This window comes from Blastomyces gilchristii (genome assembly GCF_000003855.2).
Source record: "Blastomyces gilchristii SLH14081 genomic scaffold supercont1.1, whole genome shotgun sequence".
In the NCBI taxonomy this organism is placed as follows: Eukaryota; Fungi; Ascomycota; class Eurotiomycetes; order Onygenales; family Ajellomycetaceae; genus Blastomyces; species Blastomyces gilchristii.
The window spans coordinates 7,488,237-7,511,910 of record NW_003101682.1 but is presented as its reverse complement, the minus strand read 5'-3'; the positions used below and the strand labels follow the sequence as shown (position 1 = coordinate 7,511,910).

At 42.8% G+C, this 23,674-nt stretch overlaps 6 protein-coding genes across 6 annotated transcripts; 3 read left to right on the top strand and 3 right to left on the bottom strand.

Annotated features, from left to right (window-relative positions):
* Positions 1–5,644: 5,644 nt before the first annotated feature.
* On the bottom strand, positions 5,645–9,470 carry BDBG_00818 (DEAD/DEAH box RNA helicase). Its single transcript, XM_031720061.1, has 8 exons — positions 8,738–9,470; positions 7,868–8,258; positions 7,726–7,783; positions 7,538–7,673; positions 7,040–7,480; positions 6,625–6,970; positions 6,412–6,560; positions 5,645–6,321 (listed from the first exon to the last, which is right to left on the bottom strand). Exons 2-8 carry the CDS (start codon positions 8,203–8,205, stop codon positions 6,032–6,034), a joined length of 1,758 nt encoding a protein of 585 aa, XP_031576051.1. The 5' UTR covers positions 8,206–8,258; positions 8,738–9,470; the 3' UTR covers positions 5,645–6,031.
* A 3-nt stretch (positions 9,471–9,473) lies between these two features.
* BDBG_00817 (glyoxal oxidase) lies at positions 9,474–14,114 on the bottom strand. Its single transcript, XM_031720060.1, has 5 exons — positions 12,463–14,114; positions 12,171–12,392; positions 11,714–11,966; positions 11,352–11,651; positions 9,474–11,295 (listed from the first exon to the last, which is right to left on the bottom strand). The coding sequence occupies exons 1-5, from the start codon at positions 12,600–12,602 to the stop codon at positions 9,916–9,918; spliced, it is 2,295 nt and encodes a 764-aa protein (XP_031576050.1). The 5' UTR covers positions 12,603–14,114; the 3' UTR covers positions 9,474–9,915.
* Positions 13,813–15,611, top strand: BDBG_00816 (type II pantothenate kinase; the record flags this gene model as incomplete). Its single annotated transcript, XM_031720059.1, has 4 exons — positions 13,813–14,091; positions 14,263–14,545; positions 14,638–15,097; positions 15,284–15,611. 4 exons carry the CDS (start codon positions 13,813–13,815, stop codon positions 15,609–15,611), a joined length of 1,350 nt encoding a protein of 449 aa, XP_031576049.1.
* A 678-nt stretch (positions 15,612–16,289) lies between these two features.
* On the top strand, positions 16,290–18,142 carry BDBG_00815 (phosphatidylinositol glycan, class C; the record flags this gene model as incomplete). Its single annotated transcript, XM_002629523.2, has 2 exons — positions 16,290–16,785; positions 16,875–18,142. 2 exons carry the CDS (start codon positions 16,290–16,292, stop codon positions 18,140–18,142), a joined length of 1,764 nt encoding a protein of 587 aa, XP_002629569.1.
* Positions 18,143–18,297: 155 nt separating this feature from the next.
* Positions 18,298–22,741, bottom strand: BDBG_00814 (chitinase; the record flags this gene model as incomplete). The annotated part of the gene is made up of 4 exons (XM_031720058.1): positions 18,298–21,687; positions 21,756–22,096; positions 22,147–22,579; positions 22,634–22,741. 4 exons carry the CDS (start codon positions 22,739–22,741, stop codon positions 20,113–20,115), a joined length of 2,457 nt encoding a protein of 818 aa, XP_031576047.1. The 3' UTR covers positions 18,298–20,112.
* On the top strand, positions 18,551–19,658 carry BDBG_16200 (uncharacterized protein). Its single transcript, XM_031724198.1, has 3 exons — positions 18,551–19,051; positions 19,124–19,171; positions 19,245–19,658. The coding sequence occupies exons 1-3, from the start codon at positions 18,941–18,943 to the stop codon at positions 19,575–19,577; spliced, it is 492 nt and encodes a 163-aa protein (XP_031576048.1). The 5' UTR covers positions 18,551–18,940; the 3' UTR covers positions 19,578–19,658.
* Positions 22,742–23,674: the final 933 nt, after the last annotated feature.

Sequence of the window (23,674 nt, the reverse complement as noted above, 5' to 3'; positions counted from 1 at the left end):
AACAGAACTTCTTTATTCATCTCACTCAGACACTGCTTTTCAAGAATTTTACTTACTTTTTCAAGTTTCTGTATTTCAAGAACTTGTTGTTTCTCTATTTCTTCTTTCTTTCTTCTCTTCAGAATTTCAATCTCAGAAATAGTATTTGAGAAAGTATTCTTTTTCACATCAACTGAGTGTACTTTTGAACTTATTATTCTTACTCAATGAAAAGTTGATCAGACTAATTCAATTAAGATATTTATTAAACTCTTTTGAATTGAAAAGTTGGTCAGACTGTTTCAATTAAGAGGTTTCTAAGTCTGTTTTCAATTGAAAAGTTAGTCAGACTATTTCAAAAGAAGAATAACAGACTTTTATATATAAAACACCTGATTTTTTTCACACTAGTTCAGTAACTAGATTAGATTTTTAAAGAGAATCTAATAAACTAAAATTGATTTTTAAGATAAATCAATATAATCTTTACAATCTCTTTCTTGAGATACAGTGAGGAAAAGTATGATATCAATTGATAATAAATCAGATAATATGACAGTTTTTGAGAGAAAAACTGATAAAAAATAAATCAATTTTTTACAGAGAAATTGATTAAAACTATTTAATTTTATTTTAAATCATTCAATTCTTCTCACACAACAAGTGTGCAACTCAAATCAGTTAATAAAGAGTGTAAAAAAGAATTCAGTATTAATGAAAGCTCTTCAGTCACTGAAAAAGTAATTCTTACTTAAAAGAATATGAAATTATGACAGAAAACAACTCTGTTTTTAATTCTTTGTAAGAATATTGTATAAAACTCAGAGAAAAACACCTTACTTTTTCAAGAGAAGTAAAAAACTATTTCTAAGATCTTTTTTTTGCATTAACTGCTGCAGAAGAATGAGATAGAAACTGCTAAGATATGCACTATTATATACTCTCTATCAAGACTTTTCCTCTTCAGAGTCTTGATATTATAGAGAATATAAGTCTGTTTCTATATAATAATGTAAATATTATCAGCAGAATGTAGAGAAACTGATTATTTATATCTCAAAATAGAAGACTTTGTCAATGATTATATCAATATAGAGTTAATTATAGTTATTGTGTCTGCTGATTATGTATCAAGTACAGTTGCTGAGGTATCTCTTTGTATTTTTCTGCTGGGGATGGGCCAGATCGGGAGGGGTGGTACAAGGGTGGGACTTGGTGTTGATGTCTTGGTACATCAAAGACAGAGAGGGTTTTTCGCGGAGGATGCACTTCAGATGTGTCTGTTGATTATGTGCTTGATACTATTGCCGAGGTATCTTTTTGTATTTTTCTGCCGGAGGTGGGCCAGATTGGGAAGGGCGGTACGTGGGTGGGACTTGGCGTTGATGTTTTGGAACATCAAAGATAGACAGGGTTTTCGTGGAAGGTGCTTCTCAGATATCTTCACAAATACAGGTCGGGGATCTTCCAAAATCGAGAAGATTGGCGCATATGGTTAGGTCTCTTCACCTTACAATTTGTATGGCAATTTGGCCCAGGGTTGTGGTGTGGTAGGGGTGAACGGGGGATAATCCCACACAGGAGTTTCGAACAATGTCTGGTTCAACGTTTGGCTGGATAACTCCACCACCACACGGGGTATGCGGTCGGCGATGGGGTCAAAATGCTCGTATGATCGAGGGCTTTTCGATGGATCTATCGGCGGGTTCTTATTCGAAAAATTGAGCGAGTTTGTGGTGGAGCGCTTGTTGTTCAGCTGTGAATAATATAGTATTGCATATATAATAAGACTTATAATAATTTTTGTGTGATACAGATCTTGAATATATAATAGAGTTGAAATTCAATAACACTGAATATCTTCAGAGTAATAAGATTGAAAGTTATAATATTTTTCTGAGATCTTCTGTATCTTTTTAGAGTTGCAGATGACTTCTTACTAACTTTCTTTCAGAGATATTTAACTTTGCAGCCTGTGATTATAGTAATAAATGAAAGAGAGATATTCTTAACTAATATCTATACAGAGAGAAACTCTTTCTGCAGAGATACAGACATTAGTGATGAGTTAATATAAAGATAATTATTATAAGTGAGAATGTCTGTAGTCAGTATATAAGATATATTAATTATGTTATAATTATCAAGTGCTGAGCTTACTAGCTGTGATAGTATAACATTCTTATTGAATTTCACACTGCTGAATATAATAATTTCATCTTTTATAAGATTTCATATTCTATATATCATTTTACTATAATATTCAATTAGAATTATTTATTCACTGTGTTTGATAAACTTGTTATAATCTTTTTAAGAATCTTCTTTGAGAATGTAAACAGATGATTTAACTGCCTGTAAGTCACTGCTCTGTGAGAACAGTCTGTCTTCTCATACTTTATAGAGAGTTAGTAAGATTCAGTTCTTCAGTTGAATTGTGTCTGAAAATAATAGAATGCTCATTAAGACTATGTTAATGTATAGTATCACTGTAAACACAGTCTCTGTTCATAGCTTGACTGATAGACCTGCTTATATCATTATAATATATGCTTTTAAAATAACAGTTTAAATGAACTATTCTGCACTATTATCTTAATTAAAGATATGAAGCTCTGTTAACTCTTATTTAACACTGAATTCAGTGAGAACTGCTTATGTCTATTAATCACTTATTTCAGCAGCTTCATCAGAATGTGTAAATATAACTTTTATATTCAGATTCTGAAGATATTTAAGATGAAAATTAATAACATTCAGTAGCTGATCTTTGTTCTTGAGAAAATATGCAGTCTTATAACATGTGATATCATTCATTATAAGAAGTAGATATCTGTAGTCTTGAAGAGATAAAGAAAAATTATTAAGAGTGTCAAAGAATTCACTGTCTTCTATAATATCAAAGTAAAGATAAGTACTGCAGATGTTTTCTCTTATTATAGAGATCTGTGAGATCTTCTTCTTAACTTTTACAAGTTTGCAGATCTCACAGAACAGCATTTCAGAGTCTCTTTTAATTGTAATATCAGAGATGAGATCTTTTATCAGTTATTAAATATCAGTGATATTCAGATGTTCTAGATGAACATGCTATGTAAAAAGTATATTATTGTAATTCAGAGATGTCTGTGCAACTGCAGCTAGAACAGCTTCACAGATACTATGAATAGAATAGATATAATAATTTGTTTTCACAGTATAGAAGTGTTAATTATATGCATTAATTATTTCAAAATCAATGATGTAGTTATTTTTATCTTGTAGAAGTTCAAAGTTAAATTCTTTATTAACAAGCTGACTGAAGCTTAAGAGATTATAGAAGACTACTGATAAGTAGTAAACATTCAGCAGATTCAATTTCATTTCATTTATATAAATACAGATCTTATCAATATCAGTGAGTGTAATCAGCTCATCATTGATTTCTTCTGCAGAGTCAAGTTCTTCTTTATTATTTAAAGTGTGTATATATTTAAAGACACTTCTATCAGATGTCATAGTGTAGAAAGCTGTAGTATGTAAGTATTATAGAGAATCTCTACAGACTGTAGCAGCAGATAGAGCTTTTACAGTTAATATAAAGTTAAAGTTCTTTTCACTGATAAAGAATGTTGCATTATTTTCAGTATAATATTCAATTATAGAACAGTTGATTCTTTAATATTCTAATAATTGATTTTTTCAGTTCTTAAAAAAGTAATCAGTTTCATCATATTTATAGCAGATGTAATACTTACACTTTATCACTGTATTAAACATGTTCTTGTAATAAAGATTGAATATATTTCTTCTTCTACTGTAATTAATTTACTGTGATCTGAGCTTGCTTATCTTAATAAGTTTTGCTTTGTTATTATCATTCTTGTTCTTTTTCTTTCTCTTTTTATTTTCAGCTTCTTTCACTGATATTTTCTTCTTATTATCATTTGATCTGACAACTGTCTTATAATGAACAAGATTATCAATTTCATCTGTAAGAATGTGAAATGTGTCAATTAAAACTGCTTTTAATTTAATTTCATAATATTAGATATCATAGTCTTTCAGTTCTGAGAGCTTTGTAATAATTTTCATTTAATATAACTGTAATTATTCTTGAATTTATAGAACTTATCTATTCTGACAGCTGAATTTATAATGAGATTGAAATTTATTCTCTACTTCTATAATTATTACTTACACATAATTTTCACTGTATCTGCTTCAGAAAATTCTGTCTCTTGTAAATAAGTAAAGTATGTCATTATTTCAGTGATTTCATTAATAAGACTATCTTGATTAAGACTATCTTAAGTGAGTATAAAGTGTTCTATTAAGAGAAGATCTTCTCTCTCTCTTGAACTTATGTTATATTCTGTATTCATTTTAATTCGTATCTTTTAAGCTATCTGAGATGGTAATTGCAGCTCAAGCAGCTCTTATTCAGAGGTATTATATATATATATTAACTGTGTCAGATATCTTCTGCTTCTAGTGATTAGACTGACCGTGTGACCGTATCTGAAATCAGAATCAGATTTTTTAATAGTCTTATTATCAATTTAACTGATTTTATTACATAGTTTTAATAATAGATAGTAGTTTCATACTCTCTTAGTGAGACTTACTGTCTACTCTTATTACATTTTTCAAATGAGATCATGATTTTCACTTCTGAATTTAAATTATTTTTATTGCTTTAAATGACTTTAAATCTCATTTAAGTGTTATTAAAAAGTGTTACTTTTTAAAAAATTAATAATAGTCTAAAAAAAACCTTAAAATGTTTAAAAATAGTAACTTTATATCAAGAATGAAACTAAATGAAATTAAATGAGATCACTTTCTTATTTTTTTCAAGTCATGATTTCATTTTAAGATCTGATATATAGTTACTTTGCATGTTTTTTTAATAACTAGTCTCAGCAGAATTCATGCTAAGAAATGTATGAGATCAGACTAAATGAGATCAAATGTGAAATTCATAGTCTCAGCAGCTAGTCTACTAGTGATTAACACAGATTTAAGTAAGACAGTATTATCTTTAACAGTGAAGCTGCTTACAGAGATATATTCACTGTTTATACTTTTATTTATATAAAAATGCAGAGATTGCTTGCAGACTTATTATAGAAGTTCATAGTAACTTAATTAATTTTAAAATTAATAGAGTTCTTTTTAATTTAATTTATAATAAGTGACTGCAGAATCACTAATACAGTGTTTTAAAATTATAATTAAGTCTTTAATTTAAAAGTATGAAGTGTAATAATATAGCAAATTAAAGTGAATTCTTATATATAAAAGAGATATAATCTGATAAAGATAATATAATATAGTAGTTAATTATATTATCAAGATCTATCTATTATATAGCTTTTTATATATAATAGGCATTTATTAAGTAATCAGTGAATATCTTGCTTAGACAGAAGCAGTCAGCCTGTAGAGAGAATCTGATATATTATAAATTAATATTGAATAAAATAATTTAAAATTTATATTAAAATTTATATAAATTATAAAAATAAGTAAAAATTATAAAATACACTTTTTAACTTGTAATATTTTAAAAAATTTTAAATTTTTTTTTCTTTTATTTTTGTTAATTCACAATAATAATAATTAAAATATAGAGAGAAATAAAATAAAAAGTAATAGAGAAATATATAATTATTTATTAATTTTATAACATACTGAATTTATTAAGAAAATTTTAATTTTTTATTAAATGAGAGAAATGAGAAATGCATGAAATAAACTTAATAGAAGAATTGTGGATTTTAAAACAACAAAGCAGAATCTGAGAAGTTTTTTTCTTTTTTTTTTTAAATTCCCTTCTTTACTAAGCCCATTTGACAGGGCATTGAAATAAAGAATAAAGTACGCTATTTTGTTGGCGTTTGGGATAGCGCGATCGTAGCTGTAATGAGTGGTATGACTCAAGCTAATATGTGAATGAAAGACACCAACTTCATGGAGATACCTTAACGCTTTTTCACCTATGCTCAATGCGAATACTAGTCACTCAAGAACAGAGCCACATCCACCAACTATCATCATTTCCGGGGTTCTAGGCCGACGCGGCTTCCGGCTCAGCAATAGAATCGGTTGGCGCACCCCATCCATCATCCTGAGTAGCACCCCTAGAACCTTCTCCTCCGTCATTATTGTCGTCTTCGTCATCTGTATCGTCGTTAAACAGAACGTCGTCTCCCTCTGGTTTCTCGGACTCGAGGAAGTCAGGCACGGGCTGCTTGCACTCCAACAGGATCTTAACCAAGTCTGCGGCAATGTCGCTGTTTCGTTCGTGGTTGTAGAAAGACGAAGCCAGCCCTTCGTTTCCGATACGGGCAGTGCGTCCTGGGAACATTCAAATTGTACGTTAGTTAGAACGAAAGAAATTAGAGACCATTTTTTGCCTTTTTTTTTAAGTTGATGGGTTCCTCATACCAATCCGATGGATATACTCCTCGATTCCTCCGTGGGCGGCGCTAGGCATGTCGAAATTGATAACATGCATGACGTTTTTGATATCAAGACCACGCGCAGAAACGCCAGTTGCAACCATGATGGGCGACTTCGCTGTTTTGAATGCACGCCTACATAGTTTCTCAATTGGTATTGGTTAATCCTCCAAAATTTCCGTGATTATGAACAACTTACAAAGCATCTTCACGCTCACGCTGAGTACGGTCCGAATGAATAGATGTACTGGGGAGGCCCATGTTGTACAGGTAATCATCGAGAAGGTCGGCTTGTGCCTTTGAATTGACGAAAACAAGGGTACGCGAGGGGGGCATAGAAAGAAGAAGGTCGTAGATGGCCTCCTTCTTCTTATCGTCATCCGTGTAGTAGATCTTCTGGCTGACGTTTAGGTGGGCACTGCCAGCACGCCCGATGCGGATGCGTACATGGTCTGCTGCAAGGTATTTGCGGGCTAGTTCACGGCACCCTTTGTTGAAAGTTGCGGAAAACATCATGTAGCGATGGTCCGCGTCTTCATTGGTATCTGTGCGTATTGTCAGCAGGTTCATACATTTCAATTTACCCGTGCATGATTTCTGTATATGTACTGTACCTCCGCCAGACATCAACTTGTTTAACTCGATTTCCCAGTCGGAGTGAAGCATTTCATCCGCTTCGTCGATAATAGTGAATTTGACACGGTGCAGGGAAAGTATGTGCGGCTTCTCCATGAAGTCAAGAAGACGCCCTGGTGTCCCGATGAGGACGTCACAACCCTTTTGGAGCTCGAGGCGCTGCTCGCGGGATGGCCCGCCACCATACACAACACAGGGCCGCAACATAGAACGGTAGCATAGACGACGAGCCTCGTCAAAGATTTGAGTCGAAAGTTCACGGGTTGGGGCAACGATAAGGACTAGAGGCTCCGCGCGAACACAATCCAAAGATTCGTTAAACCCATTGCCCAGGTCAGGACGACGAGCGGCGAGCTTCTTTGCTTTCCCCATTAATTTGGACAACACAGGGATCAGAAAGGCGGCAGTTTTCCCGGAACCTTTTACTGGGTCAGTGGAATGTGTTTTCGGGTTCAACAAGGAAATTGGTCACTTACCGGTTTGAGCCACAGCTATAAGATCATTTCCAGCCAAAACGGCCGGGATGGCGTACGCTTGAATTGGGGTGGGAACATTGTAGCCACACAGCTTGATGTTCTCACGCATAACGGGGTGCAATCCAGCATCATCAAACTACACGCAGTCTCAGTATACCAAGCAGCAAGGAAGACAGAAAGCAACTTACGCTCTTGACAGGATCAGGCTGATGTGTTGTCTCAGCCGTCACCTTAACTTCACGGAGGCTAGTGGCTGTTAGAATGTCGCGAACGTTATGTATCCCAGTACCATAGCCTTCGGATTCCCCCCAAAATTTTGAGACTACCTACCGATCGAACTTATTCCCTGCACGATTCAGGTACTCGTTACGGAATAACATTTTCTCGAGCTCCTCATTGCGAGGGCCCACGTCACCATACTCCTCCTTCCACTCGTACTTCGCAGCGTTGGAAGCCCATTCAGGGAGGTCGGTTAAACCAGCGTCCTCACCAGGTTTAGGAGCAGCATTATAGGTCTCATAGTCGTAGCTCTGAGGCTCTACCCAGCCCCTTTGGCGTGCCAGGGCCGCAGCATCCTCTTTCAATTTTGCAGAATCTGCAACCTCGTCGATGGCCTCTGCCATCTTCTGCACGCCAAACCTTTCGTTTTCTTTCCCGGTAACAGACATTTTTGGAAGTGTGTCTGGTCTCAATAGTATGGAGGGGAGTCGGACTATAGGGTCTAGAGGAATAGTCAGTTTAATGATCGACTGTCTAGCGGTGGTATCTTCAACAGTAAGGAAAATAGGGGGTGAAATGGGGATGAAACGACGCCCACAACAATGCAAAAAAACAACCACAACAACCCAGAATAAACAAAAAGCGGTGCAAAACGCCAGACACTGGAACTGCACCAAACTTCAACCCAGTAGGCCTTGCGAGGATAGTAAATTCGGTAAATAGACAGACCTCGCACCCAGCGGCTTTTGCTCTAGGGCGCCTTGCGACTTAGAGACGAAACATATCCCGCCGAACACGAAAATAAAAGCAAGATTCCAAAACCAACGCGAAGATCGAGGACAGCTTTAAAAGACACAATTAATGCAGACCATGTCTATCCTTGGTCCATGAAAAGAGCTGAAAGGAGTGCGGGATAATAGAACATGGGATGGATGGTCATACATTAACTTAAAAGCTAGTAAAACAGGAACACACACTTACTAGACTTCAAGATGACAACGTCGAGCTGAGCTGTGGAGATTAATCTACTGATGATGGCCTGAAGGGCAACAACAGTAGAATACGACACAAATGTGCCCAATGGAGAAATTTGAAAGTGGGATGAGCAGGTTCTTCCCGTTCGAAGTATGCAGAGGGAGGAACTGGATATAAAGCAGTGAAAGGGAGTAGATGAGGGCTGGCGAAGGGGCAACAGAGTGAAGAGAGAAAAACACAACACGCTATTTTGTTATGATTGTGTGTGTTGTGTGTGTTGTGTGTGTTTATTTCTTTTAGTTCTTCTGTTGCTGTTGTTACAGAAAAAAAAAAAAAAAATTGAAAAGGCTTTAAATATGCATAAGTCGTCTCCCTGACATATCGTTGCCATACCATCATACCACTCCCCTCATGCCAGAAACTTCTTAATACATATCTATACAAAGGCACCACAAAAATAAAGCTGAAAATGCGCTTTTCAAAGGATGAGATATGTCTCTCCTGTCTTGCTCCCAAAGGCTCCGTATTGTATGTTATTACATATCTGTGCACGCAGTCTGATGCTACACTGCTTGTAGCAAGAGGCTAAGAAAAATATCCTTCAAATACAGCATGCTCCCGTCATATTCACAAATGCAGAATCCCGTAGAAAGAAAAGATAAATAGTAAACATTCAATGGGTAGAATACTCAAAGAAGAAAATTGAGAAAGCAACTGGCTTCCCAAACATGGTTCAGAGTATGGATGCATATTTAAACAAGTCCGAGTCGTGGAAGTAAGAGAATTTGCCGAAAAGCGGATCATCCATTTTCCGATTGCTCTGAACTTGCATAGTACGGAAGGAGAAAACCTTCCAACTAGGAAGTATAAAATACATTCATGAACTCCGGATGACTTACCACCGCCATTGAGGGAGGGGGTAATAAGAAAATCGATGACTTTTGTCGTAGACTATTTGGGTATCTCTAGTAAACTAAAAGACTGCTGGAGTGTTCCTTACCCGCATAATATTCGCCAAGAGAAAGATACAGAAGAAACCATAACGTTCAAGCAAACCCATACCCTTGAAGATTGAAGATGAAGGAAAAAAAAGAAGGCGAGTGAAACGCAAATGGAAGTGAGAAGCAACGAAAATAATAGAAGAAGGGAATCACCATCTTCCATTTCCCCTCTAACTTAATTCCCTAATTAACGCTGCATTCAACCATCACAAACTGTCCAACGCTCGGCACCCCATCCGCCACAATATAAACCACATATGGCCCAGGCGGCGCAATATTGTTATCCGGCGGCATAGTAACCAAAATTCTTTGCCTTATGCGATTAGGATGGTAGCCCTCATGATCCAGGTATAGCATCCGATGGCCCATATGTAGCGAGTGGGTAACGAACCCACCATGGTAGAGCACCACGCGCAGGTCTTCGGGTTCTCCATTGACTTTGAAGTTCACCATGAATCGCCTACTATCCGCAGGGAAACGTTTGTTAGGTAACTCAACATCGTATGGCCGAAATTTGTCTTTTCCGTCCAAGAGATAGTGAGGTGTATATATCTCTACCCTGAACTCGGTGACGAATGCTAGTTCCTCAATGTCGGGATTGGGTACCAGGACCGGTTGTTCCACAGGGTTTGATCCCGCAACCATAACCGTACCGTCTAACAAAACGAGCGCGACAGAGTGGTACATTCGTGCGATTTCTGACTGGCCCCCGACACTCCACCGGCGGCCCACGGCAGCGTCGGGGTCATAGATCCATGCGTCAAAGGACGGGTCTCTTGCGATCCCAAATCCTTGTGCACCACGGTTGCAACCATTGAGCCAAAGTATCTTTCCGTCAGGAAGTATCATACCTTCTATCATAACTCTACCTTCGGGCATCAGCTCAAGCTCCCACTGAGGATCCTCCGCCAATGGCTTAATTCGTCCACATGTCGGATCCGTTGGACTGGCTATCCCCACGAATGCTCCTCCACCACATACTATTATGTCATCATCCCATCCATTTGCGGCGCTCAGAGGCAGAAGGACACTCCCTCCAGTATTTGGATAACTACGGTAATCACCAGGCAGGTCTGGCAGTTTTTTAACCGTCTCCTGACCAAAGGCATCGAAAACTTCAGCTGACCGTGCAACAAACACGAAAACGGTGCCGTCCTTCAAAAGATGTAGGAATGGGTACATGTAGTAAGGTTGGTTTTCTTCGAGAATTGGAAATAAGACGCTCTGGCCATGAGAAATTCCATTTTTATCGAGAAACTCGTATGTCGGGTTGTTGTTCGCTATCACGGAAGGATTGAGCCCATTAAGGCTACCAGAAGCAACGAACACTGTTCCATCGCGAAGAATTTGAGCACTTGCATACCATCTGTTCGATGAAAGCTCGTTACCCGGTTCATCCCATGGCGTTCCGTCCCAACCTCCATCCTCTAAAGGTCGTGTTAGGTATCGAATTCCTCGGAATCCATCGCCAACTGTAGGGTCCATTGCCAACGGAGCATTTCCACCAAGGTTGATCAGGCGCCCATCTTCTAGAAATACTCCACCTGAGCAAAACGCATTTGTCTATTATTATGATGTTAGTCCTACCAGTGGATAACAGAGGCAGCACCTAATCTCACCTTATAGCCCAATGGCACTACCTCGTTCGTCAGCGGATCATATTCAGACGAATACGCATAGTGACCGTTGTCTAGGACTAGCTGGGTATAGTTTTCGACCTTGTCTACGAATACAACCCGACCATTGGCCAGAAGAGCGGCAGACATTGCGGGAACCCCGGATTGGCCAACAACTTTAAACGTTCCGTGAACCGTGTCTGGCTGATAGGTACTGGGACTCAGAAGCTCGAAAAGGTTTTCTGTCTCACATGCCCCTGACTGACAGCCAGGGCCACAATGAGATGAGGTGTTCCCACAAAACTTAAACAGAGTGTCAGCCTGAATTTCGATCATAAACTGTCGACGAAAATGAGAATACTTACACCGTACGCGGAGCAACACGGTCCTGCCGGCCACTCACCGCAAATGGTATTACCGTTGTCAGGGCCGCAAAGACCGTCAATGGTTTCCTTAGACCCTTCTTCTGGCTTTTCTTGTTCCTGCCTTTGTCTCAGTTTGGTATCATATGTCTTTCGAGTTAATAACTTTGATGCAGGCTTGGGGCCTTGGGGGGTCCTAGTGGAGAGAAGGCTATGTGCGCTAGCCATGACATGTTCACTTGGATGTTCCAAGTTCCTACAATCTAATTGTCAGTTTATTTGGACACAAAACTATGTGAGAGCCTGCCTATGATATATTCCTGTTATATTCCTATTTTTCATGCCACTTTATGGAGTAGTAGTGGTCATGTTATAACCTGGGACTCGAACACGCTATCTTCCGACATGTGGCCTCACAGGAAGAGTTCCCTAATTAGGGCTTAGAGGAAAGCAGACATACTGAGAATCGCCTGGAGTATATGTGCCCTTCGCGATTCGATTCCCGTCGGCGTCGCCATCGCCACTCTGTAGATCGCAAGTATCATCTCCACCCTCCTGTGATACCACCTGATCGAATATGGGTGACGAAGTGGCAGGTTCGGCTCTATCTGTTGCAAAATATGATGGTTGAGTTGTTGACACTTGAGAACCATCCGAGGCATGCGGATCATCGTCCTCACATCTACAATAGTGAAAATTAGCAGCTGCGCTAACGAGTCAAAAGTCCAGAGATCAAGAAACATCCAACTCACATTCCACGCCGCGAACAGTGCTGGCCACGAAAACATCCCTGAAATGCTGGCAAAATCGGGTCACACTTAAGAGGGGAATGCTCGAAGATGATGTTTGCGTGAACCAAGCAGACGAGATACAGGAGTAATAGAAGCTTCATCTTCGAGGGAGGTGAGTAGATGACTCGGATAGGCTGATGGTAATGGTTTGAAGAATAATAACCAAAGGACTGGAGAGTGATTCGGTAAAGATAGCGAAGCAACCAGAAACCGCGTTCAGACTAAATATCGAGATCGAGATCGAGACATGCAGTTCCCATGGATAAACTGCGATGTCCTGGAAGGCATCTACGGCAGATAATGTCTTGTTTTTGGGGGGGAATAAATGCCCCTGTGATTGTAAAATGATGAACAAGACAGATGGCAGCAACCGCAACTGTGGTATACCAGAATCGATAGCACAAGATTCACTGTGATGTACTGTATACGAATATGTATGATCACGTCTGATTTCATTTACTAACAATTCTCTCACCCAAGGTTGCAAAATATTCATTATCAACACCCTCGAGCGGTCTTTCTTGTGCAGCCATGATCGCGCGTCACTGCCATGGATGTCCAGACAGCAGCCACGACGGAGAGGATGTTTTGCAGTTTGGAAAAAAGAAGAGTAAGAGCAAACCAGAGAATAGGCGAATATCATCAGCATTTGATATTCCCGGAAACAGCAGACGCAGACAGAAGAAAGATATTTTGTGGATCGAACCGTTCTATGTCGCCTCCCCTTGGTTGAGTCCAGACCAACATTATCCCTAGCTGTACGGAGTAGACGCACGATCAACACGCGCGGTATATATAGTTATATTTAGAGAATAAAATCGGTAATAATAAAAGCGAATGCTTAGAATGCTAGTTAAATAATATCTTATTAATATCAATTTTATATTTAAGGCGCTGTTGGTCTGTTTCCGCTTGGCTTGTGCCCAGCCGCCAATCGGGGGTTCGTCTGGGCTGAGAAATGCATGCTGGAGAAACATCGGCAGCGGTTGACAGCCATCACCACCCAAGAATATCCAACATTCTCCTCAATTCGATTTTTATATCGCGCGATGCCATTCTTCCTTGTCTTGTATCACCGATTGCCCCGGTTTTTCGACGTCATCCTCGGCGCCCGTCCGCCCTCGACCCCCATTTCCTCGGCGCCATCCATGAACTCCCGGCCAGAAGGAGATATACGCGGTAAGCGTGGGCACGGCGACCGCAAAAAAAACCTCAACACTCAAAAAACCCCCCTCCCAGGCTTGTTGAAATTCTTTATTATAATGACCATCAAATGCGACCAAACACTCCCACGCCTGACTTTGCGCCGCCATGCGTAGTGCCAGAAGATCTCTCACCGAGGCCACTGCTGCCGCCCGCCTCAGGCATCGCAAGTCGCACTCCGAAGATCGCGGCTTCGCTGGACGCATTGAGGAGGCAATGACAAACCCGGGTTCCGTGAAGATAAACGTCAAGGGTGCTTTCATTGTCGAAGAGGAAGACGAATCCCCGTCTCCGCCTAATGGCACGCCAAAGGATGGTGTTCACTATGAACGCAAAGATATTCGTTTGCCTCACCATACGGCCGTCGTGAGTCATGTTGCCGTCGATGTATGTTATTTTTTATTTTTTATTTTTTTTTCCCCTGCCCTCCCCCGCACTTTATTAATTACCCAGTTTTTCAAAAAATGAAATTGAACAAAAATCCCTACACAAAATACCAATCCAAGTTGCTATCTATCTAGGTCTTCGTATCCGTGAGCTAACTCGCTTCCTTTGCAGATCGGAGGGTCCTTAGCGAAACTGGTCTATTTCTCTAAAGAGATCGGATCACCAGACAACGGAGGACGCTTGAATTTTATTAACTTCGAGACCGAGCGGATCGATCTATGTATTGAGTTCATAAGGGAGCTGAAAGAACGCCACGAGAGAAACTATGCCACTTCCCCCGGTGAGCTCTGCGTCATGGCCACTGGCGGTGGTGCTTTCAAGTACTACGACCATATTAAAGAATCCTTGGGGATTAATGTGCTTCGGGAAGATGAGATGGAGTGTTTGATTATTGGTATGGGCTTTTGATCTTTCCTTCTGCTATCCGCTACGTATGCACGATCTATTCATTGTAGGATGATAATGTAACAAATGTGATTTCGTTAGGGCTGGACTGGTTCATTACCGAGATCCCGAACGAAGTGTTCGCCTACAGCGAGACCCTTCCAACAGAGTTCGTAGAACCTCGACCGGATGTCTACCCGTACTTACTTGTGAATATCGGCTCTGGAGTGTCAATGGTGAAAGTCTCAGGACCACGGCAGTTCCAGCGTGTGGGAGGAACTTCTCTGGGTGGCGGCACGTTTTGGGGCATAATGTCTTTGCTCACTGGATCGCGGACTTTCGACGACATGCTGGCCATGGCTGACAGAGGCGACAACAGTGGCGTAGACCTACTCGTCGGAGATATCTATGGCACGGATTATAGCAAGATTGGATTGAAGGCTACAACTATTGCTAGCACTTTTGGAAAGGTGTTTAAGATGAAGAGGCTGGCCGAGCGGCATGCTGAGGCTGGAGAGGGCCCGTCACATCCTGAAAGCGATTCGGATACAGACGCCTCGCAGTCAGCCATGAGGATATGAGTCGAAGCTTGTTGTACGCCATAAGGTATGCATATCCTTCATCTGACATCGGAGCTTTTTTTTTTTTTTTTTTTTTTTTTTTTTTTTTTCATTTTTCTTTCTATTCTTTTTTTTACTAGCCCTCTAGGGAAAGCTTTTATTAATTCGGAATTTTACCCCACGTTTAGTAACAACATCGGCCAAATCGCTTACCTTCAATCCGAAAAACACAAAATAAAACACATCTACTTTGGCGGATCCTTTATCCGTGGCCACCGCCAAACAATGAACACGCTCTCCTACGCCATTAGATTTTGGTCGAACGGAGAGAAAGAGGCATATTTCTTGCGCCATGAAGGATACCTTGGTGCTGTTGGTGCTTTCCTCAAAAGGAAGCCCGAGACCTGGGGACGCAGAAAAAGCCTGGAGGACGCGGTTGTTTCTCGATATGCTGGCTGCAGGGAGAATTTGCGTCGGTGTGCTACTAATGAAGACCGGGAGTTTGGGGTGTCGTAAAGCCAGCTACCACAACCTCCGTCGCACAATGTATTACCATGCGTCCGCTTATCATTGATGGTTTTGTATTACAGCATGTTCGCGCGCGCTTCCTCTACCTTTGGTGTTACCGCTCAACGGCTTGCCGTGTTCACCTCCACGATCCCTCTCCTGGAGTGGCAAGCTCTTCCAGTGCTACACTGCTTTACTAGACACTTATGTTATGTTGCCGGATCGCGCATTATTATACCTTGCAATTTTTGGTGTTCTGCATTGTCCTGACGCTTTCTTTGGTTCTCCTTTTCTTTCGTTTATTTGTGGAACATGCATAAACATATACCTATCTCAGTAGATGCATGGGCGCTTTTTGGACATGAGCTGCATGCGCCCTGTTAATTAGAGGAATGTCTCTCAGTTGTTCGCAATGACATTTTACCTTTTTACATTTTTTGTCCTCCCAGCGCCGGGGCCAAGCTTATCACCACGTGATAGATTGCTGCTTGGTAATATATGACTAATCTCGGTTTTCGGCCGTTCTCTTCTATCTTCTATCCGCAACCTCAAGTTCCATATGCAAAGATAAGAATAGCGACAGCGCAGAAAAATCTAGCTCTTCTCTAACAGCAGAAAGCTCCGATTCCATCTCGCGCTACATGCGCCAGTATACAATGGCCTTACAATGATCAAAATTGCTCTCACATGGCTACCCAAGGCTCCCTTCCTTCCGCTCCCTCACCCTCTCCCCCTTCTCCACCTGTGACAGCAGCCATATCTACTGAACCACCATCAGGAGAGGTAGCGGGAGCAGCACCAGAGTCAGGAACAACTGCAACATCACGACCTACGCCTGCGCCTGCGCCTTCTCCAGCTCCAATCCCTCCTCCAGTCCCTGTCGAAACACATCCAAATCGTGCTGGCCTCAAACCCCCCCCGCCCAGACGCGTTCTGACAGACCCAAACCGGCTCGCGCCTGAAGATGCTTACTACGCACACTCTCCTCCACGATTCCGTCCTCATGTCGCGAATAATCACGCTGCAAATCTCCGTCTGCCTGCGGCAGTTGCAGCATTAAGGCCTCCTCCCGCGGTACCAGTGGCTGAACCGCGACGGGTGAAGGAAGCGAGGAGAAGACTGGGATCGAGTCGGAGGAGGTCGAAGGGCGCGTGGAAGAAGTTATTGTGGGTTAAACAGTCGTGTACGTTTCTCTCTACCATCGTGCTCGTTGTGATACAGTCAATTGTCGGAAGCTAATATTTTTCATCATGCTTTGTTCTTGTGTTCTAGATCCGGATAATTATACGGATACTGAAACATTTCTTGACCATCTCCAGCGCAATCCCCGTCTCCGGCCCTATGATTTCTGGCCGTTGGTCGCGGATTCAACTGTCATTGTGCAGCATGTCTGCTCTGTCGTCATATTCGCCTGTTGCTTCAGCGGCATTTTCCAGGAGCGAATTAGTCCCGTCTCGGTGGTGGGATGGGGAAGTATATGTACAATTTTAGGCTGGGTGCTATGGGATTTTTGGGTTGGGAAGGAACAAGAAGAAGAAGCTCGACTGTCATTAATGGGAGATGTAGCGGGAGGTGATGCTGCATCTGTATCTGGTTCATCTACCAACTCTGCCAAAGCTGGTCACTGTGAGAGGAACCAGAAGGAGAACCAAGTCCCCGGCCTTGGCTTACAACTCTCTACAACTAACCTCGATTACCGGCAGCTGCGACGCCGCAGTACAGGCCTGAGCACTCTTAGCAATCGCTCAAATAGCGCGTCAGCCTGCTCCGTTTATTCGGGGAACTCATCCCACTCTCCAAATTCCCCGACATCGCCCTCAGCGCCAAGCAACGGTTCCGCTCATTTCCCCTCTTACCATTCCTCAAACCAATACCACCAGTCTCTACACTCCACCAATAATACCGCTACCCTCTCCCCGCGCAACCGCCAACGCCTCGAAACAGCCAAATCTGCCCTCTTAATCTTCTGCGCCCTCCTCGGCCTCAGCCCGATCCTCAAATCCCTCACAAAATCCACAACTAGCGACTCCATCTGGGCCATGAGCTGCTGGCTCATGGTAATCAACATCTTCTTCTTCGACTACAGTAGCAACAGCGGTGGTAGTGGCACGGGGGCGAGTAGTGAGAGTGGTGCCACGGCCGCAAAATTCCCGGCCTCCTTGTCCACAAATGCCGCCGTCATGGCATCCACGGTGCTGGCCTCACGTCTGAAGTCTACCACCCACGTGTTCAGCCTGACCCTATTCTCTATCGAAGTCTTTGGTCTATTTCCTGTTTTTCGTCGCCATCTGCGGGCGATCTCCTGGATGGGTCACGTAATACTCACAGTTTTACTTGTGGTAATTGCCAGTGCGGCAGTGGGAATTACGCTGCGTGGTGGGTATATGTCGGCAATACTGGGCATGTTTGTTGGGTGTTTTTCGACCGCTCTGGTTATGGGAGGTTGTAGTTGGTGGTTGATCAGTTTACAGAAATATAAGAATGTGGTGGCCGGGCCTTGGGATCCGGCCAGGCCGGTGCTGAGGAGGCATTGGGATTGAAGAGATAGTATTCAATGAGAAGAGAGTATTGAATGTGTGGGTGTATGTGTTGGATCTTACTTGATAAGCTCGAACTGCTCTTTCTTACTTTTTTTACCAATAAAAGGAATGCTAGAACAACCTGACTGGGCTGGACGGAAACAGGGTTGGGAAAGGTTTGTTGTCCTCTATTACATGGGGCTCAATGTTATAACATATAATTTAGATATACTTAATTAAGAAATAAAGAAGATTCACAAGATTGAATAATTATCTGCCCTTCCACATGCTATATTCCCAGAGAGGAAAAGTTTTCACTTCCTTTCCCAATTTTCCCGCCTGATTGATAAACATGCATGTAGGGGGAAAACCCAACTCTTAACGTCTATCGTTCCCCTCCAAGCTCAACAACCCGTCCCAATCACCAGGCTGAGACTGAACCCGCCACATGTCTATCAGCTACCTTCCTCAGTTCCCTTTCACCCCTCCAAGGTCTCCCGGCTAACAAAGCTTGTAGGCTATTCTTTCAGTACCCATCTTGCCAGCTAGCCGGGGATCATCTCTGCAAAGAATATAGGATGGCGCAATCCAGTCCAGCTCAAATAGGCCTGTCTCCCACAGGCTGTCCGTGGTGCGCGCATGATCAACGCGGTAACCCCCCTAGCCATACCAAATGTGCCTGTTGCAATGAGCTGGAAGAAAGGAGATCGATCCTGAAGAGATGGGTATGTTGAAACACTAAGCGTCTCGAAACTTAGAAACTACTATTTGCATGTACATGTTCATATCAGGTCTGGAAACAGCCAGTAAGTTGCGGATATGTACAGAACTTTCGTTGCTTGGGTTTTTAAGGAAGATTTGATGGTATTCGCAAGGAGCAGGGGCCCCAGTAGGAAAGAAAACAGTCATCTCTCTCCCCACCTCTCTTTGGTAATATGCCGACTTCCCACCTTGAAATGATCAACAGAAGGTTAAGCTTATACAATGAGATGGTGTGCTTAGAGGAGAATGTTCCTACTTCTACAATTATGCAAGAAATTGGATGTACATGTACGTGAATGTACATTACCTGCACAAGGCAGTTACTACAAATGACAAATATTGATATTGAGAACTGTGACAGAGTCATAGGAAGCCAGGCCAGAACGGGAAAGAAAGCAGGCCACAAATGGATAAAGCAAAACAAGATGATGGAATAACAATAATGATGGAGAGCAGCGCGAGCTATGGGTACGGTACGGTGCCCCAAGATAACAAGAGGATGTCAGATCTTCCTGCCCAAGGCGCGCTGGTGGATACCTGCGATTCATGGCAGCTGGCGGACTTGTTGACGTACGGTGGACAGGGGGTGGATAAGGTTGTTTTCATCCTTGAAGAAGAGAGTAGGGATGTTGTTGGTGTTCAGATTCCATTTTTGAGAAGTGGGAGGTTTAGCAAAGGATGCAAAGGTAGATAGGGGATAAAAAAGAGAATGCCCGTTGAGCTTGATCTCATCTCCGCTCATATATACCCTCTCCACTTGTCTTTTTATTCTTCTATGGTATATTACCTCACTAGTATTTTCAAAGATACTTATTTCAAATGTTTGATTTCTCATGCCACCTTCGCTAAAATTCGTGGTATAGTTCGTGTGCGATTTTATCTTGTTCTTTACAGGATAAAGGTCGTATGAAAATTAGGGCCACCCTAGTCGAGTCAGCCAGGTGGATGCATCACTGTACTCGCAAGGGATACGATAGTGAGTGAGCTTTAAGGAATTTGATAATAGCCAGACGTTTGCAGCGTACTATCAACACAAATGGAAAAGTTTCAGTTAAATTATGTCAGGCGAATCTAGTGAGAAAAATTACACAAAGTTCATCATCATGTCCAAAAAAGGTGTATATAAATGTAAAACTATCTTCAATGCTCGTTGCAGAGTCAGAGCTTTCTGACATGCAAACCAACACTTAAGAAAAGAGAAACGAAGTAAAAGTCCGAAGGACAAATAATTACATGCTGAAGAAGAAAGCACAGACACCAACGGCTAAGGTCAGGAGCCACTTTCCGCTCAAGGATGTTGCCGGAGCACTTCCTATGTAGTCTGGTGGTGACGGGCTTGTCGGGTGGACTCCTGATCCAGAGGCGCCTGGGTAGCTGGCTGCTGGACCTGAAGGAGCGGGTGGAGTCTGAGACGGACATCCGTCTCCGCCACAATGTTCGGTTGAGAAAGTTGAAGGGTACCCGCCAGCCGGAGGGGTTTCGGCAGGGTAGCCGGGGGAAACTGGCGGTGGTGCAGTTGGCCCAACACTAGACGAGGTTGAGCCACACCCTGTTCCTGGACAGTACGTTGTAGTGTATGTGGCTGTGATTGTGGTATATCCCGTCGGGCAAACCGTGGTGTAGGTGGTAGTGATTACTGTGGTGATTGTCGTAGGTGCTGGATCTGAGGGGTATTTTGAGATGGTGATTGAGGTGTGTGTAGGATATACAGACTCAGTGTCGGAAGGGTAGGCCGTCTCTGTATCAGTAGGGTAGACGTCAGTGGGATAGGCGGTAGGGGAGACTGTCTCGGTGAGAGTTGGATACACGGTCTCAGTCGGGTAGGGTGTTTCAGGGCAGTCACTCTCAGTGTCAGTCGGGTGGACAGTAGGGTCGATAGTCTCAGTGCCCGTAGGGTCGACAGTAGGATAGACAGTCTCAGTGCCGGTAGGGTCGACAGTTGGATAGAGAGTCCCAGTGCCGGTAGGGTCGACAGTGGGATAGACAGTCCCAGTGCCGGTAGGGTCGACAGTGGGATAGACAGTCTCAGTGCCGGTAGGGTCAACGGTGGGATAGAGAGTCTCAGTAGGATACACAGTTTCAGTGCCGGTAGGGTCGACAGTGGGATAGACAGTCTCAGTAGGATACAAAGTCTCAGTGCCGGTAGGATCAATGGTAGGATAAACAGTCTCACTAGGATAGACAGTCTCGGTAGGATACACAGTTTCAGTAGGATACACAGTCTCAGTGCCGGTAGGGTCGACAGTTGGGTAAATGGTCTCAGTGCTGGTAGGATCAACAGTAGGATACAGAGTCTCAGTGCCGGTAGGGTCGACAGTGGGATAGACAGTCTCAGTAGGATACAAAGTCTCAGTGCCGGTAGGATCAATGGTAGGATAAACAGTCTCACTAGGATAGACAGTCTCGGTAGGATACACAGTTTCAGTAGGATACACAGTCTCAGTGCCGGTAGGGTCGACAGTTGGGTAAATGGTCTCAGTATCAGTCGGATCGACAGTGGGGAAGACCGTCTCGGTTTCAGGAGGAGAAGTGGTCTCCGTGGTGCTGGGATAAGCCGTCCCGGTCTCGGTAGGAGACGGGGTCTCCGTAGTGCTAGGATAAGGGGTCTCTGTGGTACTAGGATAAGGGGTCTCTGTGGTGCTAGGATAAGGGATTTCGGAGGAGCTGGCAGGGTAAGACGAAGTCGAGGTGCTGGTTTTGGTGGACGATGTTGTTGGAGGAGGGGGAGAGAGCTCGTATAAGACCCTCTTCATGTGATCCGCGTAGCTCTTACCATTGATTTGGTTGTTTTCAGAGTGTGTTGCCTCCCAAAGCATTATGCCACCAAAGTTTTCGGATACTTATCCATAAATGTTTTTGCAAGAGGCTTCACCTCCTCCGGTGTGAGATAATATATGTCACTAGCAGTAGTAGCAGTTACGCTAGCTAACAAGCCAAGATAGATTCTTGCAGAAGGGTTGGGGCTGCGCTTAATGACTTTCACCCAGTCATCGAAGGAGAAGGCAGAAGTTCTAGGATTCGAGACCCAGCTTCTCGCGGAGCAATAGTAGGTGTTATAAAACTGAACAAAGATGAAATCGAAGTACGATTTCATAATTGGCACTGCCAGCTGTTTGTCATCGGGGGGACATTGCGGTGCAGCGGAAATGTAATATTTCCTCTTCGAGTCCTCCTTGAAGCGATATCGTAGCCGATCAACCATTGTAGCATAGCCTATCTGGTCAGATACAACCGTTCAACATATGGGGGAAAGGCTCTCTTACCATAATCGCCATTATGCTCTATGTCGAAATCAAACCCATCAACAACAACATCGCCCAACGGACGAGGTTTATTACCCCATGCAGCCGTCTTGGGACCGAAAGCACCCCAGAGGAAATCGGAAAAATCAAGAGCGGATCGCAGGGTATTGAGTTCATACCTAGAGGTCGCACCACCCAGTGAAAGCAGGATCTTTTTTCCGGCAGCTTGGCAAATAGGAATGTCCTCTGCAATCTGGCGGCAGTCTTTAAGAAGTTCCGTTGGGACACCATCCTCGTTCAAATACACCTCTGATGAGCACTGGTTCCCGAAATTCGAGCCTGGGTAACCACCTTTGCCTTGTTCCGGGAAGATATGGACGAATCCTATCGGGATGATGTCCATCGAAGTTTGCTGACAGAAATGCGCCAAGCGCTGTTGGTAGGGACCTTGACCCTGGAATAAATGTCAACATCACTGAAAATACCGTAATCTAGAACCAGAACATACATAGTACACCGCAAGGTTTGTCTTGGAGTTTAAGTCAAAAGCGGAAGTGGACGAAGCCAAAAGAGAGGACACGGCCATTCCGGCCGTCAAAAAGGATTTGAACGCCATTTCGTCCAATAGATGGCGTTTATGAATTAATTATATGGTCTTGAGGGAACCAAGGAGCGTAAGACGGCAAAGCCTTCGTAAAAGAACGTGGCCGTAGAACAACGATTAAAGAGAGGACGCAAACAAAAACGTTTGCTAAAGGCTATACAGCAACGCACAAAGGGGTTGCGAAAGGAATGAACAAAACCGAGCAGGACACTGGGTGTCCATGTTGGTTTATAAGAAGGATCCCTAGGCAGAAACCCTCTCGGAGGAGAACATGGGTAATTTCCAGTGGCGTTACCATGCAAGCGGACGAGGGACACTTCCTCTGAGATAGGAGTAGTACCGACCCTCCGGCCACATACCCCACGAAGAATGCAGGAACATATCATTTGGCCAGATAGGATTGGTTCACCACTGGCGGCCCGTCCAAATATAAATTGCAAAGGGCCATTTTGCGACAGGACGGTGACAGGGGCAGTCCATGGCTCGCAAAAATATACTACTCAGGAAAACATAGGTCGCTATGGATGGGACATCAGTGGAGGGTATCTCACATGAAGTGGATATACATGCTTTCAAGGTGAAGAAGGGCTACAGTGGACCCCTTCTTCCGCGTATCATACAAGGCCCATCGCGGCAACACAATTATGGAGCATATTCGAAGTAACAAACGACCATATCTCCGGAACGCAAAGGCTCAAAGACAAATGGTTCAGCGCATCGACACAGGCATTCAGCGGCTCTGCTCCCTCGGCATTCCACCATGGCTAACCGAAGTTGCGAAGGTGAGGGAGGGAGGGAGGCTCAAGGTGGATTGATCCCAGCCCCACAAACGTTGGAGGGATAAAATATTTCGGTCGAATGAGAACAGAGCGGTTGGCCCCAAAGACGTCACGCTTAACCAATAATGAAATGGATATCCTAGATTCCCAAGACAGATGGATTATT